The sequence below is a fragment of the Barbatula barbatula genome, assembly GCF_947034865.1.
Source record: "Barbatula barbatula genome assembly, chromosome: 21".
Taxonomy (NCBI): Eukaryota; Metazoa; Chordata; class Actinopteri; order Cypriniformes; family Nemacheilidae; genus Barbatula; species Barbatula barbatula.
The window spans coordinates 3,372,463-3,398,671 of NC_136784.1; the positions used below are offsets into that span (position 1 = coordinate 3,372,463).

Sequence of the window (26,209 nt, forward strand, 5' to 3'; positions counted from 1 at the left end):
GCAGAACACGGAGGATATTTTGAGGAATGTTGGTAACCGAACAACATGGTCCCTATTGATTTCCATTATATGGAGACATTTCTCAAAATATTTGCTTTTGTGTTCCAACCAAAAAAAGGTTTTGAACAAACATAGGGTGAATAAACTGTATTTTCTTTTTGGGTGAACATATTTTACATATTTTACACCTGGGTCCAAAACAGTATGTCAGCATTACATTTTCGTCATCTGAGCAGTAAACATCACTGACCTCTCAGAAGGAACGGCGAACCAGTACTCGTGTTTCCTGTCTCGCTGGGCGTACTGCTGCATGGACGCGCTGGCGTGGGAAATAAAGGTCTTCCGCATGGCCCTGCCAACCCGCAGACACAGGAACTTATGCGATTTGGACTTCCGCTTGGACCCTGACGCAGCTGGAATGGAAAAAAACAGCACAGAGTCTGCACCCGTTTATTCACCGTTATATCGGAAGGTAAAATTGAGACATAAATCTTGCTACTTGATTTGTTTAGATTCTAGTGCACCATCTTTATGCACGCTTGATACAACGTTGGCTAAATAAGCTGTCATGTTGAGTGAGATGAAGTTGTAAGCGGGCTGGAGAGGGTTTAATAAATGGTTTCTATTCAATCGGTGGAACGGACGAGTCAAGCAATACCCACAGAAAATTGAGTTATCTTTAGGGCCAAAACCTCATTAGAGCAGAAATATTGCAGTGACAAATAATCAAAATCAATGTACATTCTGTTATATTATCAAAGGTCAGATATACTTTATATTAGCAATATTGATTGGAAAGAGATGGTATGAGAAGGTTAAAATGAGAAAAACACTCATTCTGTGTGTCAACATAAATCAACATGAAACACAGCATCCGAAATACATTATCAAATTAATTGTAGAGGATCTTTCAATGAATTCAAAATTTGACCAGGAACGCAAAAATTTTGGAAGGAAAAGTTGATTTTAATTTTAGGTTGACTTAAGTATTAAGAGAGTAGGTTACCTTCATCTGTACTTCGTCCCTCATTTGCTGGCAAGTTCTCATTGGCCGATCCTTGTTCCCCTTCTTTCTTTTCACTGGTCGATTGCATAGTACGAGCTTCTGCGGTCGTCTCGTGATCTTTCTCAGGATCTTCAGCTGTCACAGTGTCCGAACAAAGAGATTCAGAGGTAGTATGTGATTTGGCCTCGTTCACAGCCTGTTCCACGGCTACAATTTCCAGAACATTTCCTGAGATCTCATTGGATAAATCTGTTTTATTTAGACTCTGCTCAAAACCACTATCCTTTAAACAACTTCCCTCTATTCCTGCATTTTCTGTTACGCCTTTAAAATCATTTTTGTTAGCTATTAAAGGTTCTTCTATTACAGCTGCAGCCTGGTTGATGGTCTGCACTGATTCAGAAGATGCTCCGGAGGATTTTATCTGCTGAAGTTCGTCAGATGATGTTGCGGCAGGATCATCGCGGACGGGTGAAAGTTCAGACTCTGTGAAAACGTCTTCGGACAGTGAGGCTTCCGTGCTACGAGGGGCTGTACTGGCGCTGTCGTTACCCGTCTCGTGGATGCGGTGTGCCGCGTTGGTTGCGTTTAGCCGAGGGGCTCTTTTGAGGTGGCTTACTTCGGTCACAGACGGCTCCAGCTCCAGATCTCTGGGTTACAAAAGAAAATGGACCATGTTTGCTTATAAAACCTTATGTTACAAAGCATGCCTATTGACAAAAGGCAAGATTCAGTGCAAATTGTTAGGGGCAACTCATTACCACCTTTATAGGGTATTTAAGATGGTTGTCCAGGTGTTAACTTATTGTCATTGTTAATTGTCAAATCAAATGACAGAATTTAGACCCCGGTGTCACTTACAGTGGCACAAGCTCTCTGATCCTGTTGTCTGTGATCTCCCTGCACATGGCTGTCGACTGCACCTCCTCCAGAGGGCACATGATGCCATACTCCTCACACCCTCGCTCCTGAACCAGACTGTCTGATTTATGAGGGTCAAACATAATGTTGCTTGGGGTGACCAGCAACACACCACTGACTATACCCTAAAAAACAGAGAAAGATGGACAGGAACCCATCAGTGAGGAAAGAAAACATTACAGATGAGTAAAGTGTAAGACAGTATCACAGACAGACATTTGAGTTTTTTCATAGTGTCCGAAACACACTTTCTTTTAAAGAATTGTGTCATTTAGATGTGAAATAATCTGAAATTGATATTAATAAATAATAAATGTAAAATATGGACCATAAGGTAGAAAAAGGGGTTTTCAAATAATGACACAGCAGAAACATATTTAAAAGAAAACATATTTAAACTAAAAGAATTGTGAAGACATCTATAATAACTCGAAAAGGGTGAAGAAAAATTAAAAGAAAGCGCTTAACTAACCTTGCCATCTGTAATGTATTTACAGTTCATTTTAAGAAACTTTTCCGTAAGCGCCTCTTCTTCCTCTGAGGTGGATGACACCACTCTGGCATGCCGTGGGGGTCCGTGACCTGAGGCTGGGGTGCTTTGTCTCCGATGGGCATCATCTGAATCCTGGGGGGACGATTGAAAAGCCTTAATGAACGATAGCCCTCGCCACATCAGGCTGAATGTGTCCCAGCCCTTTGTTCATGGTACACACTTTGTCACCCACAATGTCAGCACAACAAGGAGGCTTGAAGATAACAGCCCATTAAAACAGAAAGGTGAAAGCTCTAGAGGGATTCCTGGTGTAGAAAAGCTGACATCCAGGAACCTGAGAGAGTTTCCTAGCATGATGCAGTAGAAGTTGAGTTACAGTCAGCATCTCTGTGTGTTTGTAAACTCACTCATTATAGGACATGGGGGAAGCGATGAAGCCGTTGCTGACACACCAATACGATTCAGTGAGGAAGAAAAGGTTATTCCAGCCTGACAGTACAGATTCAGGGCCCTATTTTAACGATCTAAGCGCATGGTCAAAAGCACACGGCGCAGGTGCACTCGGGGCGTGTCCGAATCCATTTTTACTAGTTTATTGACAGGAAAACGGTCAGCGCAGAGATTGTTGGCGGTATAGCTGAACGCTCCAAAGGCGAAGAAACCGATTCACTCGTGCGTGAAGTTAAACATTTCAGTTCCTCAAAATAGTAACGTGCCAACAATGTGCCTGAACACAGACCTGTTTTTTAGACCAGAAGGCCCATGGGCGCGCAAAAGGGCGCAATGAATTTGCAATTTGAAACAACGTGGCGCAGGACAGTAAAATGTGAACTGGGTCGGACTGAAACTAGCAAAAACACTTACGTCGCATTGCGCCGGGTGAACGAGAGTGCCCTCAGTCATAAGGAAAAGTTATTTCCAGTTCAGCAATAGAGGTTCAATGATCATGAAAAGTTATTTCCAGCTTGACAATACAGATTCAGTGTTTATTGTCAAGATTGTAATAAACCATGGAATCTCAGTGCATGTAATTATGATATTTGATGGCATTCTTTACTTAATACTAAAAGCTGCTTAATACTATACGCATAATGGAGGCTATTAAGAGTAAGACTATTATTGGATTGGATTCAATTTATTGTCATTACACACATACAAGTACAGTGCAACGAAATGTATTATTACAGGAATGTGTGTGTATTCTCATGCACTGAACCGTGTAGCCCAGAATCTCTGGCACAGGCAGCAGGGCTGTTAATTCGGGACCATATGGAACCAGAAATACACGCAGAGACACACACTTATCCAACAGCGGTGCCACAAACATTTGGCACCCAATGGCAGTCCAGAAATCAAATAAAGCACTTAAAAGATACAAGGACTGATGGGAGCTTAAAAGCAGCCGTTGTGATCTCATAAAATGATCTTATTTGTCATCCTGTATCATCCAACGAGGGACAAATGTACAGCCTGAGAGAATGTTATTTGTCTGTATACAACAATTATTGGGAACGGTGTGTCACAGCAGTGTACAAAAAAGAATTATAGACAGAAAAAAATGGACAATTGAAGCACATTAAAGTACATTTACAAAGATATTTTGAACTGGAAGTCCAACCATTTTTTTAAATCTCCCTCCGAGTTCCCCAAATTCCAGCCCTATATTGTATATGTGTGTATACAGTTACTTGGTTCCACAAATAATTTTGAATGCTGATGAACAAAACCAACCTCTTGAATACCGCAACTATCCATCTATACAAATATAGTATAACCGATTCATTGGAAATAAGGTAAAGCAACGATTTGGAACTTTGGCCGAACACGATCGAGCACGCTCCATTCAGCAGCCCAGGTAGAAATGAAACCTAGCCAAAGTAAATGGGAAATAATAGAATCCATGTAAAATGCAAGCTATGCAAAGTGATCCTCCACTTCTATTTCACTTACAAGCTCGATCGATTCAAAATGTAAATTGCATCAGTGTGAAATCATGATCCGAGCCGTTTCACTTCGTAATGCAGGTTTTAAATTGAATAAGATGTGATCTAATGGACTTCAATAGAACGTAGTATGCTAATTCCAGCTTTTCCTTACCCGTGCAAATAACAGAAACACCAAGCTGAAATGCCTGTACAAGCTAAGAAATACATTTTCTCTTCAAAGGAAAAACATAAACCTGTATTATTCCTATTCAAGCTATGGATGAAGTGGCAGGAGGACACTTACTGTGGTGGCCTTCTCCAGATCGGCCTCAGAAGAGGTAAGAGAGAGGGGGCTGATGGGACTGAGGGATGGGGAGCTCTCGGCACTAGAGATGTATTCTTGATCAGGAACATACAGCACCTACGCCACAGGATGCACAGAATGGCTATACTGTATATACAGTAACTAAATCACACATACAGTTGACAGGCCAAGGAACAGTTCATCCATAAATCCTGTCATCATTTACTCCCCCTCAAGTTCTAATAAACAAAGAGAAAGATATTTGGAAGAATGCTTGTAAACAAAAAGTTCTTGGCCACTATTGATTACCATTGTGTCCTTGTTGAACGCAAAAGGAGATATTTTGAAGAATGTAGGAAAGCAAAGAGTTCGGGGGCACTTTTGACTACCATTGTCATTTTTCCTTCCATGGTTGCCAATGGTGGCTAAGAATTGCTTGGTTAGGAGCATTCTTCCAAATATCTACCTCTGTGTTCATCATAACAAAAAGATTTATACAGATTTGGAACAACTTGAGGGTGAGTAGGACAGTTCACCTAAAAAAGAAAGATTTGAGTTTACTCAAACCTGTATCAAAGGGAAATATATTTGGAGGAATTTTAGCAATGTTCAGTCCTGGACATCATCCACTACCTTAGTAGGAAAACAAATATTGCATTGTTTGGTTCTGTTAAACACACAATGAGATATATTGAAGAAATTAGGAAAACAGAGTTCTCGGCCACCTTTTAATTCTTCCTACTATGGTAGTCAATGATTACCCCAAGACTGAAAATAACTAACATTCTTCCCATTACGTGACTAAATGATGACAGTATTTACATTTGTGGATGAACAATCTCAAATAGTACTTTAGGAGATTCAAATCATTCTTGTGTAAAAGTCAGTTTATGAAAAATCATGTGTACATGAATTAAAGTGTGAGAAACATAAGCCTTAGTTTATTCCAATAAATGCTTTAATTAACACTGTTCGGGATAAACAAAATAGACTAGTGAGAGACACAAAAATATGATTTAAGACCAAGAGACTCTGTGTGAATACGACACCTTGCCAGGAACCACAGCACGAGAGAAGAGTTTATTGAGCTGTACGAGCTCATTGGGGGTGGTGTCGAACTTCAGCGCAATGCTGTTGAGAGTGTCCCGGGACTCCACCTAGAGGTGAGACACGCAAAACAAACTTTACATCTTCTGGTCCTTTTCCAGGTCCAAATCCAGAGCTCTAAATGAAAATATATCCGCTTCTAGGTGGCATGTGGAATGAACTTGTATTGCATAATAATATACATTTGCAGATCCCCAGAGACATATGTTACATATGATACATGTTATTTAACGGTTTCATTACGATCCCTGTGCAGGTTTGTCTTTTTGGACACATCTAAAGTATGTTTATAAAGATCTGCTAAGCTTGAAAGCTTTTATGAAGGCTGTAAAACAGACACACAATGACTGGTGTTTGCTTTGCAAATAGCATTCAAGAAGCGTTCTAATCGTCACATGTTAAGCATACAAAGTGAACAGAGGCTGATATATTGATGTGCTTTGAGAAGTAGATTTCTAATTGAAGATGAATCATCTTAAAAGGGGTACTTCCACCAAAATTGAAAATTCTGTCATCATTTACTTGACCTCGAGTTGTTTCAAATCTGAATAAATGTCTTGGTTCTGATGAATACAGAGAATATATTTGGAAGAATGCTTATAACCAAACACATCTTGCTCCCCATTGACTTTCATAGTAGGAAAATTACTTTTTTTGTTCTGTTGAACACAAAAGACATTTTGAAGAATGTAGGACAGCAAACAGTTCTGGGGTACTTTTGACTACCATTATATTTTCTCCTACTATGGGAGTCAATGGGGGGCAAGATCTGTCTGGTTATAAGCATTCTTCCAAATATCTCTCTCAGTGTTCATCAGAACCAAGAAATGTATACAGATTTGGAACAACTTGAATGTGAGAAAATGATGAAGGAATTTTCGGGTGAAGTATCCCTTAAATGCAACTAGTTATAGTTGCTAGTTGCAGAAGTTTTGATAAATCCCCATGTGGCATGTCACCAGATCACCGGATCATGATGTCACCTGATCCAAATCTTTGATTCTCATTGGGTATCACTTTCAGCTCAACACCCTGATATAAATAATGGAGGCCCATCTCACTGCCAGCATTCAATATCCTTTAGATGGACCCTTCATTGAGAAATTGTGACTACTGGTCAGTCGCACACACAGTTACCATAATAAACACATACACTACAAAAAGAGAACTACAGAAGATCAAAAACTTGTATGCATCATGATATGCAATGATATAAACATCAGATTGTCCTGAAAAGTTCAAGTATGATTTTCACTTTCAAAGTTCCAGTATCAACCGACCTATGAAAACAACTTACACGATGTGCATGGATTCCCATAAAGCTTGAGGAATAAGTACAGTGTGTTGGGTAGTGAGCGCTTCCTCTAAGAGCATTGATTGATCTAGCCAATCAATCACTGTGGTCACAGGACCACAAATCACTCTGATTGGTTAGTGTGATGGTGTGCAATTACAGAGGAATAGTGTACGGTTTCACAACATTGACAATGAGAAAGAGAAAGGTGTGGGGGGAGAAAGGTTTCTTGCCAGCTACAAACAGCTCTTTCAAAATACTGCTATGCCAGTTCCATAGGTGATCTCTGGTGACTAAGGAATAAACACTTGGATCTTTTACAGTAGTTGGTGTTTGCTCATGCTAACAGTTTCGCCAAAACTTTGGCATGTAAAAGTCCGTTCACAGCAAAAATGATAACAATAAAGCTATTTGTACTGATATTAAAATATTAGCATTCAGATCATTTACGGATTGTAAACATTGTTTATATTAAACTTGAGATTAGAATGGATTTTGATTGATTGTCAACATTTTATCGTTCATCAGCTTGAAAAAAATAACCGCAATGAAAATGATCCCAATAATATTGTTCTTCTGCATTGTTAGCATGTTGATGTTGCATTTAGAACAATTAAAAAATATATATATCTAAGCCTGTGAACCTGTCCTGCATCATTTGCATGACCTGCTGAGACACAAGGCAAATTTTTCTTTTTCATATTTCATAATCATATTTATATGAATACATTTTTTATGTAAGTTAATGAATTCTTGTTGGTTATTTTGGAACAATAAGAAAAAGATATACTGTCCGAATTAAACTATATTTTCTCATTTAAATATCAATTTAATCAGATTACATATTGATAAATATTGTTTAATACCATCAAGCGTTTTGAAAAGGTGGAAGAAACTGTAATTCCTGATCATAATTTAAAGGAATAGTTCATCTTCTAAATACAAATTCTGTCAGTATTTATGACCCCTTCTCATTTCAAACCTGTGTGACTTTCTTTTGTAGAACACCAAAGAAGATATTTTGAAGAATGTCGATAACAGAAAACCATTGGTCCATATTGACTTGCATTTATTTTGTGTCCATACAACACAAGTTAACAGGACCAACAGTTTTTAGTAACCAACCTTTTTCAACTTTTGTGTTTTTCAGAAGAAAGAAAATCACACAGGGTGAGTAAATGATGACAAAATTTACATTGTGGAGATAAACAATTTCTTTAAAGCCACAGAATTCTCGATATTATTTAAAATATTCAGATTATTAACTATTGCTATTAATACTAGATTTCTCAAGATTTAATATTACTCAGATACAATCAAATAATAGTATTGAGTTATATATACAGTATAACAAACAGTGAAATACAAATCTGGTCAACTTTGTAGACTGCAAAATACATTACAAAAACGAAAATATAGCGAAATATAATAAAGCTCAGGTTAGGTATCGATTAAAGTAAAGTATAAAACCAAAATATAATTTAAGACTATAACATATCATTATGGTGATGAATATAAGTTTAATTCTAATCGTTCAACACAGATTCATTTAAATTATCTTCTGACATATGCCGTATATGCACAAAGACTCAAAGTCGCCATTTAAAGGATATTTAAAAGCAGAAGACTGAAGGATCACATTATCATCATGTCTCTGACTCTCTCCCAGCATCACCAGCAATACCACTGTTACCATGGAGAAAGTCACAACCTGATTTAAGGTCACCCCGAGAGCACGTGGGAAAGCTCTCACTCTCTCAAATCCATACAGATGGTAAATGAGGGATTTCCGAGAACAGACCATAAACGCTCACACAATAAGAGTCCGTTTATAATGCATGTTTTCTGTTTAAAGACAGCGGGCAGCTAGCATGATAAACAGCATTAAAGTCCAGCATCACATAATAACAGCACAGTACCATCAATCATACTGATGTGCATGCTCAAATATCCATCCCAGACATAATTACATACATGCGCTTGTGTGTACACACACCAGCACAAACTCGCACACAGAGACGCGCCGGTGCAGTGTGTAAACAAAAGCACCTGGATAAGACAGAGAACCTAATACTCACCACGTACTCCATGGTGCCTTTGGGCCTCTGAAAGGAAATCCGCCGGACATCTTTCAGCGTGTTTTTCTTCTGCCCGGTGTCTGAAAGTGAACGAGGGGTAGAGCGTGTTAGGCTAGTCATGGTCCTTTTCTCTCTTCTCATCCTCTCTGCACTCTACACGGACTGTTTCCCCCCCACCCCCTGTGTTTGTTCGTCCGTTAGCACCAGCCATGGAGGAAGCGAGAGAGAGAGAGAGCGAGAGTCTGCAGCCCAGTCGGCTCATGTGGGAGTGGCTTCACCATGTGCCTGGATTTACCTCTCCAGCCTGGTTTATTGAGACATCTCCACCGGATCAGAAGCTGGTGATGTTTTGTGAATGGTTATAAATGTAATTTGTATGAGCAAATGTATCTATCTATTTGCCTTACTGATACCACATGGTAATGTTTACGTTTAGGTATATCAAGCTTTAGAAGATCCATATCTAGTTTTAGACTTTTTTAATTAATTTGGATTTATTTAGCCTCATGTCATTCAAAACAGGCATCTGGATCTTTCCACTGCAGAAAAAAAGAAGTTATTTTGAGAAATGGTATGGTGTCCACAATGGACGTCAACGGGGTCCAATATTGTATGATTTCAACATTCCTCAAGGTATCGTCTCTTGTTTTCTGCAGAAGAAAAACAAACAGACTTGGAATGACATGAGGGTGAGTAAATGATATCTTTTTTTATTTTGGGTAACCCAATCCTTTAAGGCACTTTTCCAAAACAGATGGAGCGTTTCGCTATCTTTCCATATGCTATGCAGAAAAAGAGAAACCATCGAAAGATGCCATACATTTATCACATGGAGGGTATACGAGTACATGTATCTAAATAATATTTTTTTCCATTAAGTGGAGGTCTTAAAGGAGTTTTAGATCATCCAAATCAATTTAAAGTCCAAAACTAACTATAGATCTTAAAAAGCGTATACATTACCATGTGGTATCAGTAAGGCAAATAGATAAGATACATTTGCTCATACAAATGACAATTATTTCATTTTCATTTTTGGATAAACTTCATAATATTTTAATCTCGAACCATGTGGAATCCTATCAAAATGTGCGTCTCATATCCAAAGCCAGAGGTGCGTAATACCACATTATTTGGAAAAGCCCCCTAAAACAATTAAATAAGAATTTACAAAAACAATATATCACTTTAAGAATAAACCATTATGTCAAACAAATAAACAGTCATAATACAATAAATGCATTCAAACAACCACACCAAAAGCACTGGAAAAAATGGTTTACCACATTCACATTCAGTACACAAAACATATACTGAATTTGCTAATACTTCACAAATCTTGGACTAATTTGACATGAGATCATCCAGACATCCTGTTCTATCTGCTCAGGACTAGTTCCCAGTCTCTCATTGTCTTGGCACCTTTGGCCATTACAAGTTATTTTTAGTAGACGGCTCCCAGCAGTGGCGGAAACGGCCCTCTGACTGATGCCTGTGAGCAGATGTCCTTCACAGACGCACACCAACAGGGGTGAAGGGTCTTTGGGTGAGAATAGAAGGGGTCATGGAATTCACTCAATGATACGTTATGTGTCCAATTAAACGGAGCTGATAATCGAAGTTGAGATTTGCTTGAACCGTACAGATCGGTTAGTTGGAACTGAACTTCATAAAATACGAGCCTTGAATAATTTTAATCCGATATCACTGCTTGACATTTTGTAAAATTGAATGTAATAATTGAAGGTTAATTGATATTTGAATGTATGTTTTAAGCTAGGATGCAAGAAAGTATTTTAACCTGCAAAGAACAACTTAAAGACTATAAAGGAATGAAGAACCAACAGACTGCTTCTTTTAACACATTCTAAAGATAAAAGAAAGTTCGAGTGCCCATTAAAGTCATTCTCACGCAAGGTAAACTGATGTCAAAACAGCATACCAGGAGTGTCTGAAATACCAGCTGCACACTTCAAATTAAATTAAACACTAGGGACTCCTGTCAAACTGCCTGAACACGGAGTCTTGGAGATGCTGAAGATACAGCGTTCATTTTATAAGGTCACACCGGGACGATTTATACAGCACTGTCCCATTCGTCCCATAAATGTGGCGTCCTAATGAAACTGCAAATGTCAGCAGAATTTGTATTAAAGCATTGGAACCACTTCTCCTTAGCAAGGACTTTCACTTTTGAAATGGGTTGGATATACTAGGTAGATTCTAACATTCACACACCAGATGTCCGTACTGTATACGAGCACAGTCACAGCATGTGTTTTCTCTCGGTTAGACTCACTAGAGACAAAAATGATGTGGGATGAAATGTTTTAAGGTCAGCGATGAGAAACACAAGCTCAGCAGTATGGTGTCTCCTGCCGTCATCTGTCCTGTCACATCACAGGAAAAGGAGGAAACCTGTGTAATCATTACTTGGATTTATAACCCACTGTCAGTCAAGCACTTGTCACTCTGAGAAATGTGCAAAAACCAGTCACACCCGAATGGCTTTACGGACATTAAGTTGACTCAGACAGTATAGACTGATTTCTACAGAAGGTACTGATGGAATGCATTTGCACGTCAAGAAAATGGACTCTATTTGAACTCAAATAAAATTGTATTAGTGGTACTTGCTCTGAGACCAGAATGCCACAAAAACTAGGGTGAGCTCTTTTGACTTGTCAGTTAGCAACCATCTATAGTAACGCCCCAGCAACCAGCTACAATCTTACAAATGCGGGGTTATTTTCAACCCAGCTTGGAGCTAAAATGCACAATAGGTGAGTAAAATTAAACCTGAAAATGTGTATAATTGACCCGCCAATGCATTAAAACAACCAAGCATCTGGGGTTGAACAACCAAGCTTTGGTTGGTTTGTTCCTTTTTGACCCAATGCTGGGATAAAAATAACCTACAGTAGAATTATTTCGAGTGTAGTAGCAACTAGTAACTTAGTAATGTCCTATAGCAAACCACATACCAATGTGTCAAAATAACTCAGAAACACCCTAGTATTGCAACAAATGTTTTAAAAAACGCCATAGGAACACCCTGGTTACCATCCACGGCACCCATAGAAACAAACATCACATTCAGGACATCATAGATACACCCCGATAACCATCCACAGCGCTCTTGTTTGGTCTAGGTTCACTCACGTTCCCTTCTGAAAACATTTTTTTAATACTTTTTACAATATAATAAAATTATATTTAATATACAGAACATATTTGTTTATTAATAAATCTATATTTTAGTCCAGCATGGTCTAACATAAAATGATGTGTCCATTAATGTATTCCAAATGACACTGCAATTTTCACTTTGATTTGTAGATTCATCTAAATGACTTTAATAAATTCTTCTGATTAAAATCAGAGTTTAAACGTTGTTGGGTGATTTATAAACGAGGTCACATTACCCCTGCACAAGTATAACAGCCTCACATCTCTATTGCAATGAATCTGTGATATATGCCATGTAATCTGCTGAAACTGCAAAATAGGGTTCAACAATTTAGCGTTCGCATAGCCAGTTTATATCCGCTGTGCAGAAGTTTGCAGCTTTGACATCAACACAGAAATCTTTAAAGAAAAGATGACTTGATAGATAAACTTCTTCAAGTGCTTTTAATGTAAAATTATTTTAACAACCTTGCATTACTCTTAAAGACATCATACTGTAGTGTATATACTAATGAAATGTAATATAAGGTGTCACTAGGTCTGTTGTGTAATCAAGCAGTCCTAATATAACAGGAACAAATACGTAATAGCTCTGTTTAATGTTTAATAACTCTCATAAGCAGGTTTGATGTAAACAGTATAATGCATTACACCCTCTGCTGGCTCAGCTCAGCAACGCATACTGTAACCTCAGAGGTTGAAAAGTGCCCGAACCTCATTAATGCTGCAAAGAAATCCGTGTCAGAGGAATGCTGCCATGTCAAAACCTCTCCATTATAATCCCAGTAGCTGTATCATATAGCACAAGAAACTAAATCCACTGCAGAATTGACGGAGAACCCGATTCCCTCCACTGTGCTATATTTCTAGCACATAAGGAAATAATTTGAACAGAAATCAATATATAATGTCCATTTATTTATCTAGTCACTAAGGGGCTGTGTCATAATCAAGACAAATGTACAGTCGAGCAGTCATTTATCACAAAATAAAATATAAAGCTTCAGGATACAAGAGCTGGGGGTTTTCCTTTCTGGTAATGACTGGCTGACTGTACATTATCGCTTTTATAACATAAATTGATTTAGTTTGAGATGATGGCACACTGCAATGAACAGCCTTTCTTCACAATTTCAAAGAGGTTTTTAATTATTTTATAATAATTTGTGTAGAACTGTGAAGCAATTTGTTCTATAAAACAACGATTTCACATCGTCAGCCAGAACAAAATTTGGAAGGCAAACAAAATTAAGACCACTTGGAAATTACTATTTGGGTTTTAAATGAAATGATAATTTCTTCATTCTGCAAAGGAATGACAACATTTATCCCAAATTCCCAAAAAAAATGCATTACATTCATGCATGTGCAAAATTATAAAATGGCATATTCACGTTTAAACAACACCAAACCATTGTTTTCATGTATTTTAGGAACAGTTCGAAAGTAATTATTTAATTGAAAAAGCCTTATTTTTAATCATAGCTTTATAGCGTCTTTGCATTGCTCTTATTGCTGTCGGGTGATTTGTTTTTGCTGGAATTCAACAGACGCTGGAACGGAATGGGTACATTGTGTATAGATATGCTTCATAAAGGCACAACTGGAGAGGTCTCTTAATTTTTCAGGAGCTGTACTTAAGATATACATACTGCATACTACAGTATAATACTGCAAACTGAGTAGTGACCAAAAGCGCCTTCTCGGTTTTATCCAGTCTTTTTAGTGATTCCGAACATGACCCCTAGTTCAGTGCACTTTGCTTGAGAATACTACTCCTATATGTGTGTGTATGTGTGTGTGCGTGACATACTAAAAGTAATTCAGAGTGGTACTGTTCAATACACATACAAAAGCTATGAAAGGCTTTAAAGGCAAAGCAGGCGGAAGGCCCTGTGATTTTCTTTTTACCATTAAGCTTCCAATAAAAGAGCCGAGTGCACAGGCCAAACGCATTAAAAACTGGAGCAACATTTAGGAGCATTTACAAAATCTTACAAGCCTCTTAATTTGGGAAGTCTCGGATCAAAGACACTTGCATGAATTAAGATGCAACATTGCTTATGCATGCTTGCAAACTATAATTTACTCATTTGAAATGATTTATAGGCTAGTTAGTCAGATTTAAGACATGCAATGCACTAGACCGGCAGAGATGTAATCCGAAGGCTTTGATGAAAAGATTTTCTGCACAGGCGGGTCATCGGGAGAGACGCCCGACCGCTAGAGAACTAATACGGCAATGGCTGAATCATCTGTCTCGTCCGTCCCATGAGACATATGCAGAGCTGCCCGACTGGCGTCAACCCCTCCCTGCAGGTTGCACTGGAAAACATTAGCAGTCAAGGAAACAGGGCTGGGATGTCGCAAGATGCCTCTGGTATCTTTCCTTTGGGAAAACTCTTGCGGAGGAAATCACTGCGTGTTAGCAAAGTTAACCGAGCTTACCACAAGGACAATTAGGTATCAAACAAGGCACACATACACCCACCTGAGGACACAAGAACACAGATTCACAATTTACAAAAACAACAACCTTAGTTTAAAAATAGTGCTCCAAGGATGGCCATTAAGAAGCCCGGTGCATCTTTTACAGCCATCTTCAGGGGAATAGAGCCTTTAAGCATAATTTAAATAGAGAGTAAAAAGCCTTTAAAGATGAAAAGAGCCAGACTGGCTGGACGTTTAAACTAGGCCTGTTTTTGTGAATTATTTGAAGTGAACTTGCTTACTATTGTTCGGCTTATTTTTCAACCAGTTGGCCTAGAAAACGCGGAATTAAATATGAAACCCAAAAAATACATCAGCTTGAATTTTTCACCTGATCTAAATTGTCAACCCACTTCTGTTTAACCAAGAGGTGAAACAAACATGGTTCAAGTTACCCGAAGGGCAAACTTGATCATTTTATTTTTCTCATTTAGGCATCTGCCAGAGATGCATTTTCATGTGTAATACTTAGAAATCGAATCCACGACGTCTGCATTTCTAACGCAGTGCTCCACTTATTCATCTACATGAACAGATCACAAAAGAGAGAGACTTACAAGGTCGTATATGATCACAGTAAGAGTTAAGTCTTAAAACTAGAGCACCTGCTGTGACTCAGAAGTAATTACTGTATGTGTGGAGATCCAGAGAGGGCTGAAATCCTCTCGTCTCATTACCGTCTCAAAGGTCTCCTTTTTCCTCTTAACACAAAAAGCAGTCGCCCAGATCCTCTGCCAACACTGGATTAAGCACAACTAAGAAGTCTCACTGGACTTGAACTGTTCTGCTGAAAAGCTCGCTAGAACATCACATACAAGTGTCCATCAGATAATAATGACGTATTGATCTTTTTAAGCTGGGCTATTTTCACTCATTTACTTATAAGCCCACATTAAAAGCATCTGTACGTTGTAAATGGTGATTTCATAAACCTATTTTTTACTTCTTCAATCATTCCCTCAAACTCACTTCATTCCAAAGCTATAGGACTTTCTTTCTGCTTCGGTGCGAAAATGAAGATATTTTGAAGAACGTTGGTAACGAAACAACATTGGACCCCATTGACTGTCATGTTTCGAATGACAGTATTTTGATGTTTGGGTGAACCGTCCTTTTAAATAATTTTATGTATAAAACTACATAATAATTTTACATGATGCGCATTGTGAGTTTACCTAAAATACTTTTACAGTGTAGTCATACACCCTGAAATAAAAACACAATAGTGCCCTACTATCCTGTCAGGAGTCAGGAGCACGTGTAACACTATCCAATAATTTTATAAAGAACAGCTCACACACCGATGGTATATCCCCGTTTGAGTTCTCCGCGGCGAGGACTGCGAGCTTTCTGGATGTTAGTGGTGTTGATCCCCTGTTCTTCAGTTATGGGGGTTCTGGCCATAGATGGTAAGATGGGTGATGCCAGCGGGTCTTTGAGGAGAGAACCAGCATAACCTTCATCAGGGATGTCCACAGACTGCGACTTTTTCTTTAACCTTATAAACAAGAGAAAAAAACACTTTATTCATAGAAATTACACTAAATCAAGATTAATTGGATCAGATAGATCTGTTGCGAGCATTCTTTATTGTATAAAATGTCTAATACAATCTTTTTTATTAAATATCATTTATATCTTTCAGCGTTATGTTTTTGAGATGACCAGTGTGTTCAGTAGTTTTGAAACTCACTCTTTTACCAATACATTTATTTTTAATTTGTGGATCTACTGACAGAAATGTAATATAATAAACATAACACGTTTTCAGAAGTGTATAAAGACCTTACATAATGAAGCTTTATGCTTTATTACCTTAGAGCCATTTTGATCTACATAAAATTTGCCATGTTGTTTCTACAGTAGCCCTAAACGGACAAACTTCTCTACAGAGCATGTTTAGTAAATATGCTTTCTCCTTCAGCAAAGGAGCGAAAATGGGACAACATCTTAGTTCTGCGTCAGCCACCATCGTGCTTCAAAAGGGAGTGGTAGAGTGAGCCATTGGTTGCAATTCGCAACTTCACCACTAGATGCCACTAAAATGCTGCCAGGTGGCCTCTTCACACTGGTGGTGGTACTTCTTTCGCAAAGTAGCCCTGACTAAACGTGTCCTTTTCATCTCCACCACAAACACGCTGAAGAGTTCTTTAGGAAATGCTGCTGAAACGGATGTAGCCATAGCACAAGAGCTCAAAGAGACGAGAACAGACGGATAAACCGACCTAGATTCAGACAGAACAGCCCTGCATGCTCATTCACCCGCACAGTGAGCTCAGGACACAAAACTCCAGGACAGAAATGGGACAGTATAAAACCCAACACTGCGGAGACACTTTCACAGTCCCGTCACAGGAATTAACCATCAACCCACAGACAAAGCAACTCTATATATATTTACCTCTAAGCTTTAATATGATAGTGTGAAACCTGTGAATGTCTACTGTTCCACAAACCAAAACAAGCTGGTCAAGATATTGCTGTTGACATTGGCAAAGCCTCTGTGTTTCATTGTGACAGCTAATTCCCCAGCATTTACTGCTCCCAGAGCGAATCCAATAGACGCCATAAATCCTGAACTTATCAGCTAATGGACTCGCTCTCATTTACAACATGCAAATGTCACGGCGAATGAGAAACAACACACCAGGAAGCTTCTACATGAAGAATTATCACACGGTTTATCAACAGCGCCCGCCCCGGTTACCACTGACCTAAATGGTGCAGGTTAAATAACTTCTATCCATAGCTGACAAGAAGAGACAACAAAGTAAAACCGACTGACACACGGTAAATACAATAAACATAAAATAACAGAGTAAATAAATTTGCTATAAAACCAAGCATGCCATGTTCATTTAGACACAAAAGGCTCTGCAATTGCTTTACATGGAATCGAGTTCTGCTTGCGTTTCCTGAACTAGGCACAATGTGAAAACATATTATTCAACGCGAACTCTCTGCAAATATCAATACTGACAGGCTAAAAAGTCACGAATTCCCACATTGCGTGTAAATCAGCCTATTAAAATGGTGGGCATTAAACTGAGCTCCATCAGGGAGGAGCGAGCGTTCTCCATCACGACTTCAAGGACACGAGAGGCGCATGGTAACACAAGTTCAAAGAGTAATTTTCAATACTTGCATACAAATTCTGTACTAAGCCACTAAACGTATCCGCATTTAAACACAATATAATTCAACAAATGGTACAAAATCCTTAAAACTGTCTCCATTTACTGACAATTATGATGCATTCACAATGATAATAGGTTCATATTGCATTATTGCAAAATGTTAAATCATGTAACAGCCTTTCATTAAATACTGTGTAGTTTAAGGGCTTTCAAGCTTTCATTTTGGGTGTTAAATCATTTTAAAGCAGTAACACATTACATTACACAGTAACATTTCTTCATAAATCATTTTCATTTGTTTTCACTAAATATAAAATAAATTACAGCCTGGGTTCTTTGTGTTCCACAGATGTTAAAATTCTTGAAACAGAATTAAGGGTAATATTATAAAAAAACTTTTGAAGAATTGAGGGCGATTTATTCCCACCAATTATCATCCATAATGTATCAGCATGGCACATGTTTAATGAGGAAAATGAGAGTATTTACATGAACGTTTATGCATTTGGCATCCAAAGCAACTAACATCGCATTGTACTATACATTTGTTTCTGACTATGTGCAATCTCTTGGGGTCGAACCAATGACCTTGCGTTGCTAGCACCATTCTCCAACCACTGAGCCACAGGAAAGTATTATTAACAGAGATTATAGCAGATTTTAAGATGCTGGACATCCTGCTGACTAAACATCTTCAATATTATATAAGTAGCGGATGCTAAATCAGTACCCTATGTGAGCTTCTTAGAAGACATTACAATAACCTACATTATATAACCTATAATATAGTCATTTACATTACCTAAATATGCATTTAGCAGGAAACAGCTTGAGAAATGAAAAGCACTAGCAAATGTATCCCAGTGCATGTTTAAATGGAATGCCACTCATGTTTTAGGAAGGCATTGACATATGTCCACACTAATATAATTTATAACTGCACAACAAGACAAACACAACGGATCCGCATAAAATCGTCAACCAAAACAACCAATCTGTTAAAGAAAATTGTATTAAATGCACAACCAAGGAAGTTGAAGCTTCTAAGACAGGAATTCTATTCAACTGATCTTGTTATTCCACAGGCCTAGTAAAAAAGGTAATATTAAATATTCACATTCTGCGCCTTTGTTGAAGGGAGATTCCCACATCAAAGTCCAGAACTGGGTCACTTTTTGAATATATTGAATGAGTACAAATATTAACGAATAGAAAGAGACTACAGCGGACGATCCAACTTTCACAAAAAGATGCAGATGACGCAAACAAAACAAAACTAAAATGCAAAATTCGAATAAATAAAGATTTCTGTAATAAACGATGTACTGGAACATTGCACCAGAACTGTTTAGGCTGTTCTCTCATGTTTAGTCATTTGTGTGTGTATGTCATTTTTAGGTACACACTAGGATACAGGTGACCTCAAAGTGAACTGACATGCACTAAAAGACACCAAACATCAATTCTGAATTAACAAGTCAAGCATAGAGATTTAAAATGTTTTATTCAATAAAAAGCAGGTATCGATGGTCTGTTAAACAAAAATATTTTATGAATGAATTATGAAGTGTCCGATAAAAGGTGTGTTAAATCATTTACATATAAGCATTTATATACTGTGTGTGTGTTTATGTATATGATCTGTCTATTCTGTCGATGAAAACGAACAAAAAAAAGCATATGCTGATTGTCCAGGAAAGCAACATCAACTGATTTTAATAAATGTATGACTGTAAATTTCTGTGTTAAATGTAATATCTTCACTCATCACTCCTCAAACATCACCTAAGGTGTATTACGTAAGCACTTCACTTCAAGTATAGGCTGCATTAATCCAGTCTAGGTAAGCACTCAGTGTTTCTCAGCACTCCTCCTGTACGAACAAGACAAAATCTAAACTAGATCTTTTTTAAAGGAAATACCTTCAAGTGTTAGGTTTAAGTTTTAAACCCCAAATAATACAGATACAGACATAGTGAATGAGATTTCAGTTACCAAACAATTTGACTGACATAAGGGTTGTTAGTTAGGTCAAAATTAGATTTTCAGGTCTTGTGAACTCGTGTGATATCTTCTTCCACTTGCTTTTAGAGAGCACTTTAAAGCTTTCCACTGGAAATGCAGCGATATAAAAACATCTACAGGACATCCACTCAGATTGAACCGAGTTTTCAATGTTTAGGAACTGGTAGTTTTGAGAGTCTTGTTGTCGCAGTTTGTGTGTCTTTGTGTTTGTGGGTATACCATGAGGTCATACTTAAGGAGCTGTATCTCACAAACTTGTCCTACCTCTGCCTTCCTAAAGATTGTTCTTTAAAATCATAATTTAGATGAAGCAACATGTTCCTTTTATCCCCAAGAAATTGCTTTTTTCTTTCAATACTACAGCACGGCCCTGCGCAAAGCCTTCTTCGTGAATCTCACAACCCTTATTGCTCATCTGCCAGTTTTGGATAGACAAACTATCCTTTAAATCTTGGTAGATCCAATTTATATTTGTTGATTCATTGTGTCCTAAATAAGTACCTTTTTATTTGTATTCAGTGGTACTTTTGCTTTTGGAACAACAGACATAACCTCTGTGACCATCCATCCATTCATCCATCTTTTGATCTTCATCCATCTATCAGCTGCATTCTACAAAGACTTGAATCTGGAAATCTGGTGTAAAACAGCTGGCTTTGCAGGTGACTCATCCCATTTTTTATATAATAAATAGGAAGCTAAAAAAACATTGGGATCTCCTCTTCCGAGCACGCTGGCACTGTTCCCAGCAGAGAACAGCCTGGCTATGTCGCAGCCATAAATAGCATTAAACCTCAAACGAACCCACGACTCCAAACATCCCAAAACACTGCTGACGGGCACAAAAAATTAAATACATAACAAAATATGAATGAAGCAGGGCCCAAAAAGCGAGTTCTTTAATGCAACTGGGCCGGCCATTAGACCATGTCTGGAAGCCTGGAGGACAATTTTTCATCCTCAGAATAGTGGAATGGAAACTAAGTGCATACAGAGGCATCCAGATAGTAGCATCCATCAGAGAGGATGACAGCTGTGTGCAGTGGCCATGGGGTGAGGAGAGGGGCTGTTAAAGAGGATTACGTAACCCACTTGATAATTTTACGTGTGAACCGCTTAATGACGCATGCATGGCTACGGCAAAAATTCAAGAGCCCTGCTCGTGCTCGAGCGCAGTCACGCATTTATTAGGTTGAGGATTAACTTCACCTGGGGCTTGTTCCATTTACATGATAATGCTCGGTTTTCCCTCATCTCCTGCTCTTGTGGGTTCCTCCAGGAGTTTCATCCTCAATTCTACAAAGTTCAGCGTAACTCATACGCATACCATCCTGCTCTGCCTCATTTCACGCCTTCTTATCACCATCTGCTTTCATATGCATATTCATATTGTGTTTCACTGTGCCTGGGGCATTGTGTATGCACATGGAATTCTTGGTTGAATCTCATGAAACTTGATGAGAAATGATCCAGGTGATGTTTAAAATGTCCAAAGTCATATTTCACCCCAAGTAAAAAGACAGAAATAGACAAACATGCGTATTTATTTCTTTGAGTTGTATCATGCACTGGATGAGGTTTCCATGAGATTCACCCGACTTGCATAGTAAAGGAAGAGTTCACCCCAAAATCCTGTCATCATTTATTTAGCCTCATGTCATTCAAAACCTGTATATGAATTTCTTCTGTGGACATAAAGAAGATATTTTGATTAATGTCTCAGTGGTGTAGTGTTCATACAATGAGAGTAAACAGGGCAATTTTGTTTGGTTCCCAACATTCTTCTAAATATCTTCTTTTGTGTTCATCACAAGAAAGTCACACAGGTTCAGAATGACATAAGGAAGAATTATAGATGAAAGAATCATCATTTTTAGGTGCACAATACCTTTAAACCATGCATTCATAACTTTAAACAGATTAGCATATGCAATTTGATGCACATGATACATCCACTGAATGAGCGAGTGCTCCAACACAAAATCAATTGAAAAATCAACACAACTTCAGCTTATTATGGATAAACATCACACAGGAAGACCACCAGACAATGTAAACAAACAAGACAAGTCAACATAACTGTAGACATCAAGCACCAGTAACAAAAGCATCTACAGATTTGCAAGCAATACTTTTGCCGACACTATGTCAAAAAATGCATGAGCCCTCTTTGTACCCGAGCTGTTAGATATTTCAAAAGATAATATTAAAGATAATATTGAAAACAGCAGTGCGTACAAACCTTTTTGTGCTGAACATTGTGGGTGCTTGTTATCCAGTGTTGGCTGGGTGATACTATGAAAGCGATAGGCCAGCTCTATGGATCAGACCTGGAGAAAGAATGAGCAGAGGAGAGTTTGGTTACAAGGAGCAGTTCAATCACCATCTCATAGTATCAGGTTAAAAAATCCAAAGACCAATGACATCACCTCTGTAAGGGGTGTGACCTGTATAAAGGTAAGCAAATTACAGCTGATATTCACAATCCAACAAGTAATGAGAGGAAGCTTGGTACATCAATGCCCAGTGTTTGTTTCCTGTAATCTGCTCACTGCCGACCAGATGATGTTTGCTAAGAAATTAGATTCTAGATTTCTTTAATATTTGGTTATCCTAAGCTTCACCAAAGAGCAAAATATTGAATGAATCTATGCATTTGTTATTGTAAAGATGACATATATTGTTAACCCAATAGCAATTGGTATTCATTTAGTTACCTTATCAATATTAATATCTTTAATAACACTTATTTATATTTAAAAGGTATTAAAATGGTATAATGTTTGATAAGGCATAAAAATCCAAAGTTTTTATTCACCCACATATTTGGACAGTCATGGTCGCACAATCTTAAAAACGTCAAAGTTCTCATCAAAATCTTGGTTAGCTAATAAGATCAGGGGAGAGATAAGTCATGTCAACAAAGTCTGCCAGTTCAAGCAGAGTGCATCAATAATGTATGAAAACAGCCTGTGTAAGACACGGGCAATAATAAACCCTCTACTTAAACTTAGTGTTATTCCACCAGCCCATCTAACATCCCTATCTTACGTCAGGAGCAAAGCTCTTGTAAAGATCTACCTCAACCACAAAACAGGTAAAAATGAAGCGGCGCACGATCATGAAGATTTTAATAGGACACACATTTCATTTCTGGGATTGGAAGGGAACGAAAACAGGTATTGCACAATCGATATCCACAATGTGGCCGAGTAATAGCATGTGCTCCAAAACTGTAAAAAATAGGTTTTAAATGAAGACTGTTTCATTACTTTCTAACCAGTAATGGGACACTATGAATGGAAATGGATTTTCTTTAATTGGGGATGACCTTTAGGCCATCTGCTTTCATTACCCTGAACAACAGCACAAAATGACAGCAGTAATTGGTCTGGCTGTATTTGGAACAGAACCAGCGCACCATAACCCAATTGCCAAAGATCATCACTATACATGGAGGATTTCAGATAAAATAAACTGAATTGAAACCCACACAGTCTAATAGTGGATTTATATACATCCTATACTGTATAATAACACCCATAATGATGACCCCCACTACCTTAACTAACTGGGTCAATTATATGTAGCTAAATCAAAAGGTATATGTTCTTGTTAAAAGTAACAAATACAAAGCACACACCTCTGCAGGGGATCAAAACACACTAATGAGTTTCATTAATAAACATGCTGTCCAATAAATCACACAGAGAAAAGCCAGAATGCATCAAACTACATTGGATGGGCCCCTGGGAGCGAAGAACTAACACTCATAACTTAAATACCCTGAAGGCTAATTAATCTATAAGCAATGAAAAATAGAGGAATTATCTGAGGTGTTTTATACTTGGCTATATAGACTACAGTTATATATAAAGTTGTTTTTTTCAAACAAATAGTCTAGCAGCACCACAGTTCAGCAGCAGATTAAAATGGATAGTGAAACTTTTGCTCATTTTTGACCAATGGCTATTGAATTTCCCCTCTTAATGTTAATAATTAGGAAATTAGGATCAAGCTGTTATATTACACAATGCAAAGGTCTGATCAGTCTATTATTCCACAAAGTTGGTAAAAAGATTCTTAAAGTGAGGACAACCACAGAAGAGTTGTGATGTTATGAAATAAAATAATGTCTCTTTGGCTATTAAATGATGTAGGACTTTTGATCTCACTGCATTTTTGGTTGGTCCTATGGGAATACTATGGCTCCTGGTTTTACCAAACACAGCACAGACTATCCTTATCTAGTAGAAGACTTTGAGCCAATGTTTCAAAATCACTAGTCTGTCAACAAAAGATAACATGCTTCAAAGGAGAAATTAAATAGTTTTCCTCAGATTAAAGTCATAAACAAATGTCAAACATGCCTCCAATAACTATCCAGTGTGATTGGAATGCAATTTTAAACGTTTCTAGAATAAAACGTCTTTGTTTTTGCTAATGCGTATTTCAAAAATTGCATTTGAATTCCTTAATAAAAAGATTCTGTTGAAAATAAAGTTATCGAAGAAAACAACTGCATAGCTTGCAACCTCCAATCTAAAAAGGGGGCGTGGTTTCAGCACTGGACAGCAACCAACAGATCCGATGACACAAGCGCACCGTAGAGCCAAAACCCATTTACTAAAATAGAAATAATAGCCATTTACAGTCACATTATTTTCTTTCACAGTATATGCACATGAAGGAATTTTGCTTGGACATCTGCAAATCACAAGTATCCAATTACAATCTACCGTTTCATCCTGCGACATTAGCAACAAACATAAGTCAATAAAAGCCCTTTCTGGAAAACAAGAGGGAATTATTGAAGTGCAGCAGCTATGACCATAAGAGAACAATGATCATCTTTATATAATGAGGTTAATTTACACCCAAGCATGCAGATGTCACTCATCAATAGATCGATATTACGGTCCACTGACGCTTTAAACTGTGAGTGCATAGCCATTGCTCTGGTTAGATCACTTTTCAGTGATTTCAATGCCTGTATCTCTTAACCACATATTCCAAGCAAAGCAAACAGGCTGTTACCTCTTTGCTGATTTATGGACAGCAGCTATCATTATAATGTACTGTTTTTTTCCATGGCAATCCTCCATGAGAGCCTGGCTGTAAAAGGACTGCTGGCCTCAGATGAATCGATGAGGACAGCCTGATAGTGATGCAGCATCTATGAGTTCCACTTACACCGAGTTTGCATTAAAAACTGCTGTTTAACAAAATATAAATAACATTTGAAACAAGTCTAATCTTACCTTCACAATATAGCCTGTTTGCTGACAATATGTCTTATGTACAGAATATAACATGCAAAACTGAAAAACACCTTTTCATTGTCGCAAGCTCTAGTCTGATTGGTTTATGATATTTGTATTAGTAAATCAAAACTAATTCACATAACCGTCAATTCTATATAAAGCAGTAACCATAATTTTACTATGATAAAACCATCCACGGTTTCATGGCGCAACATTATTTAAATATTTTACCTCATGTTAGTCCATAATTATGACTCATATATTAAACCCACCCCTAAACAGCAGAACTGAAAATCATATCTCCTGTAAAAGTGAAGGAGGCTACAGTAGACCCTTACAAAAAAGAAAAACGTGCACATGATAATACACTGGCACTTTAATATTTACAATAGTAAAACATACCACATGCAACACAATGACGTGGTAAACAAAATTACATGGTATTTGCTATTTTTTATTAAAGGAGGGGGGTCAATAAGTAAAGTAAAAGTAAATCGGTGCATATGTTCATCCTATGAGCTGGTAAATCTTGTAAACGAATCAACATTAGGCTGAACGTATTTATGTGCAGTTTTTTTAATCATAATTTCTGTCCATCATAAGCATCATTTTGTACCGTACAACTTTATTTTTGCAAAAAAATATTCCAACTGATCAATCAGAGCATGGAATTTATATTCCCGAAATGACATCGACAAATCTTTAACATAAAAGTTCGTAATTTCCTATATTCCTGATATCTTTCCTCTATAAGTATAAGTTTTATGTTTAGACATACGGAGCTTTTTCCCTCGATGTTTTAAATACATCCAGACTTAATAAATCGTTTTAAGTCCAAACGTACAATTATTTATATCGCGTAAAATAAAGAAAAGCTTACCTTAATTCGGGTAACTCGTGAGCATGAGTGGATTTAAACCTCCACAACAACCGAACTGCATGCCGAAGTCTCATATTAAATAGCGGGAATATTCCA

The 26,209-nt window shown here is 37.7% G+C and overlaps 1 protein-coding gene across 2 annotated transcripts in view; it reads right to left on the minus strand.

Moving 5' to 3' along the window:
• oxr1b (oxidation resistance 1b) overlaps positions 1-26,200 on the minus strand; it is a 34,665-nt gene extending 8,465 nt beyond the window's left edge. For both annotated transcript variants that reach the window (XM_079485605.1, XM_079485606.1), the window contains exons 1-10: positions 26,114-26,200; positions 22,212-22,299; positions 16,109-16,305; positions 9,129-9,208; positions 5,699-5,806; positions 4,650-4,766; positions 2,400-2,552; positions 1,868-2,052; positions 1,007-1,656; positions 251-413 (exon numbers count right to left, since the gene is read on the minus strand). In XM_079485605.1, coding sequence (XP_079341731.1) covers positions 251-413; positions 1,007-1,656; positions 1,868-2,052; positions 2,400-2,552; positions 4,650-4,766; positions 5,699-5,806; positions 9,129-9,208; positions 16,109-16,305; positions 22,212-22,228 — 1,670 coding nt within the window. In that variant the 5' untranslated portion in view covers positions 22,229-22,299; positions 26,114-26,200. The remainder of the gene's footprint in view (positions 1-250; positions 414-1,006; positions 1,657-1,867; positions 2,053-2,399; positions 2,553-4,649; positions 4,767-5,698; positions 5,807-9,128; positions 9,209-16,108; positions 16,306-22,211; positions 22,300-26,113) is intronic.
• Positions 26,201-26,209: the final 9 nt, after the last annotated feature.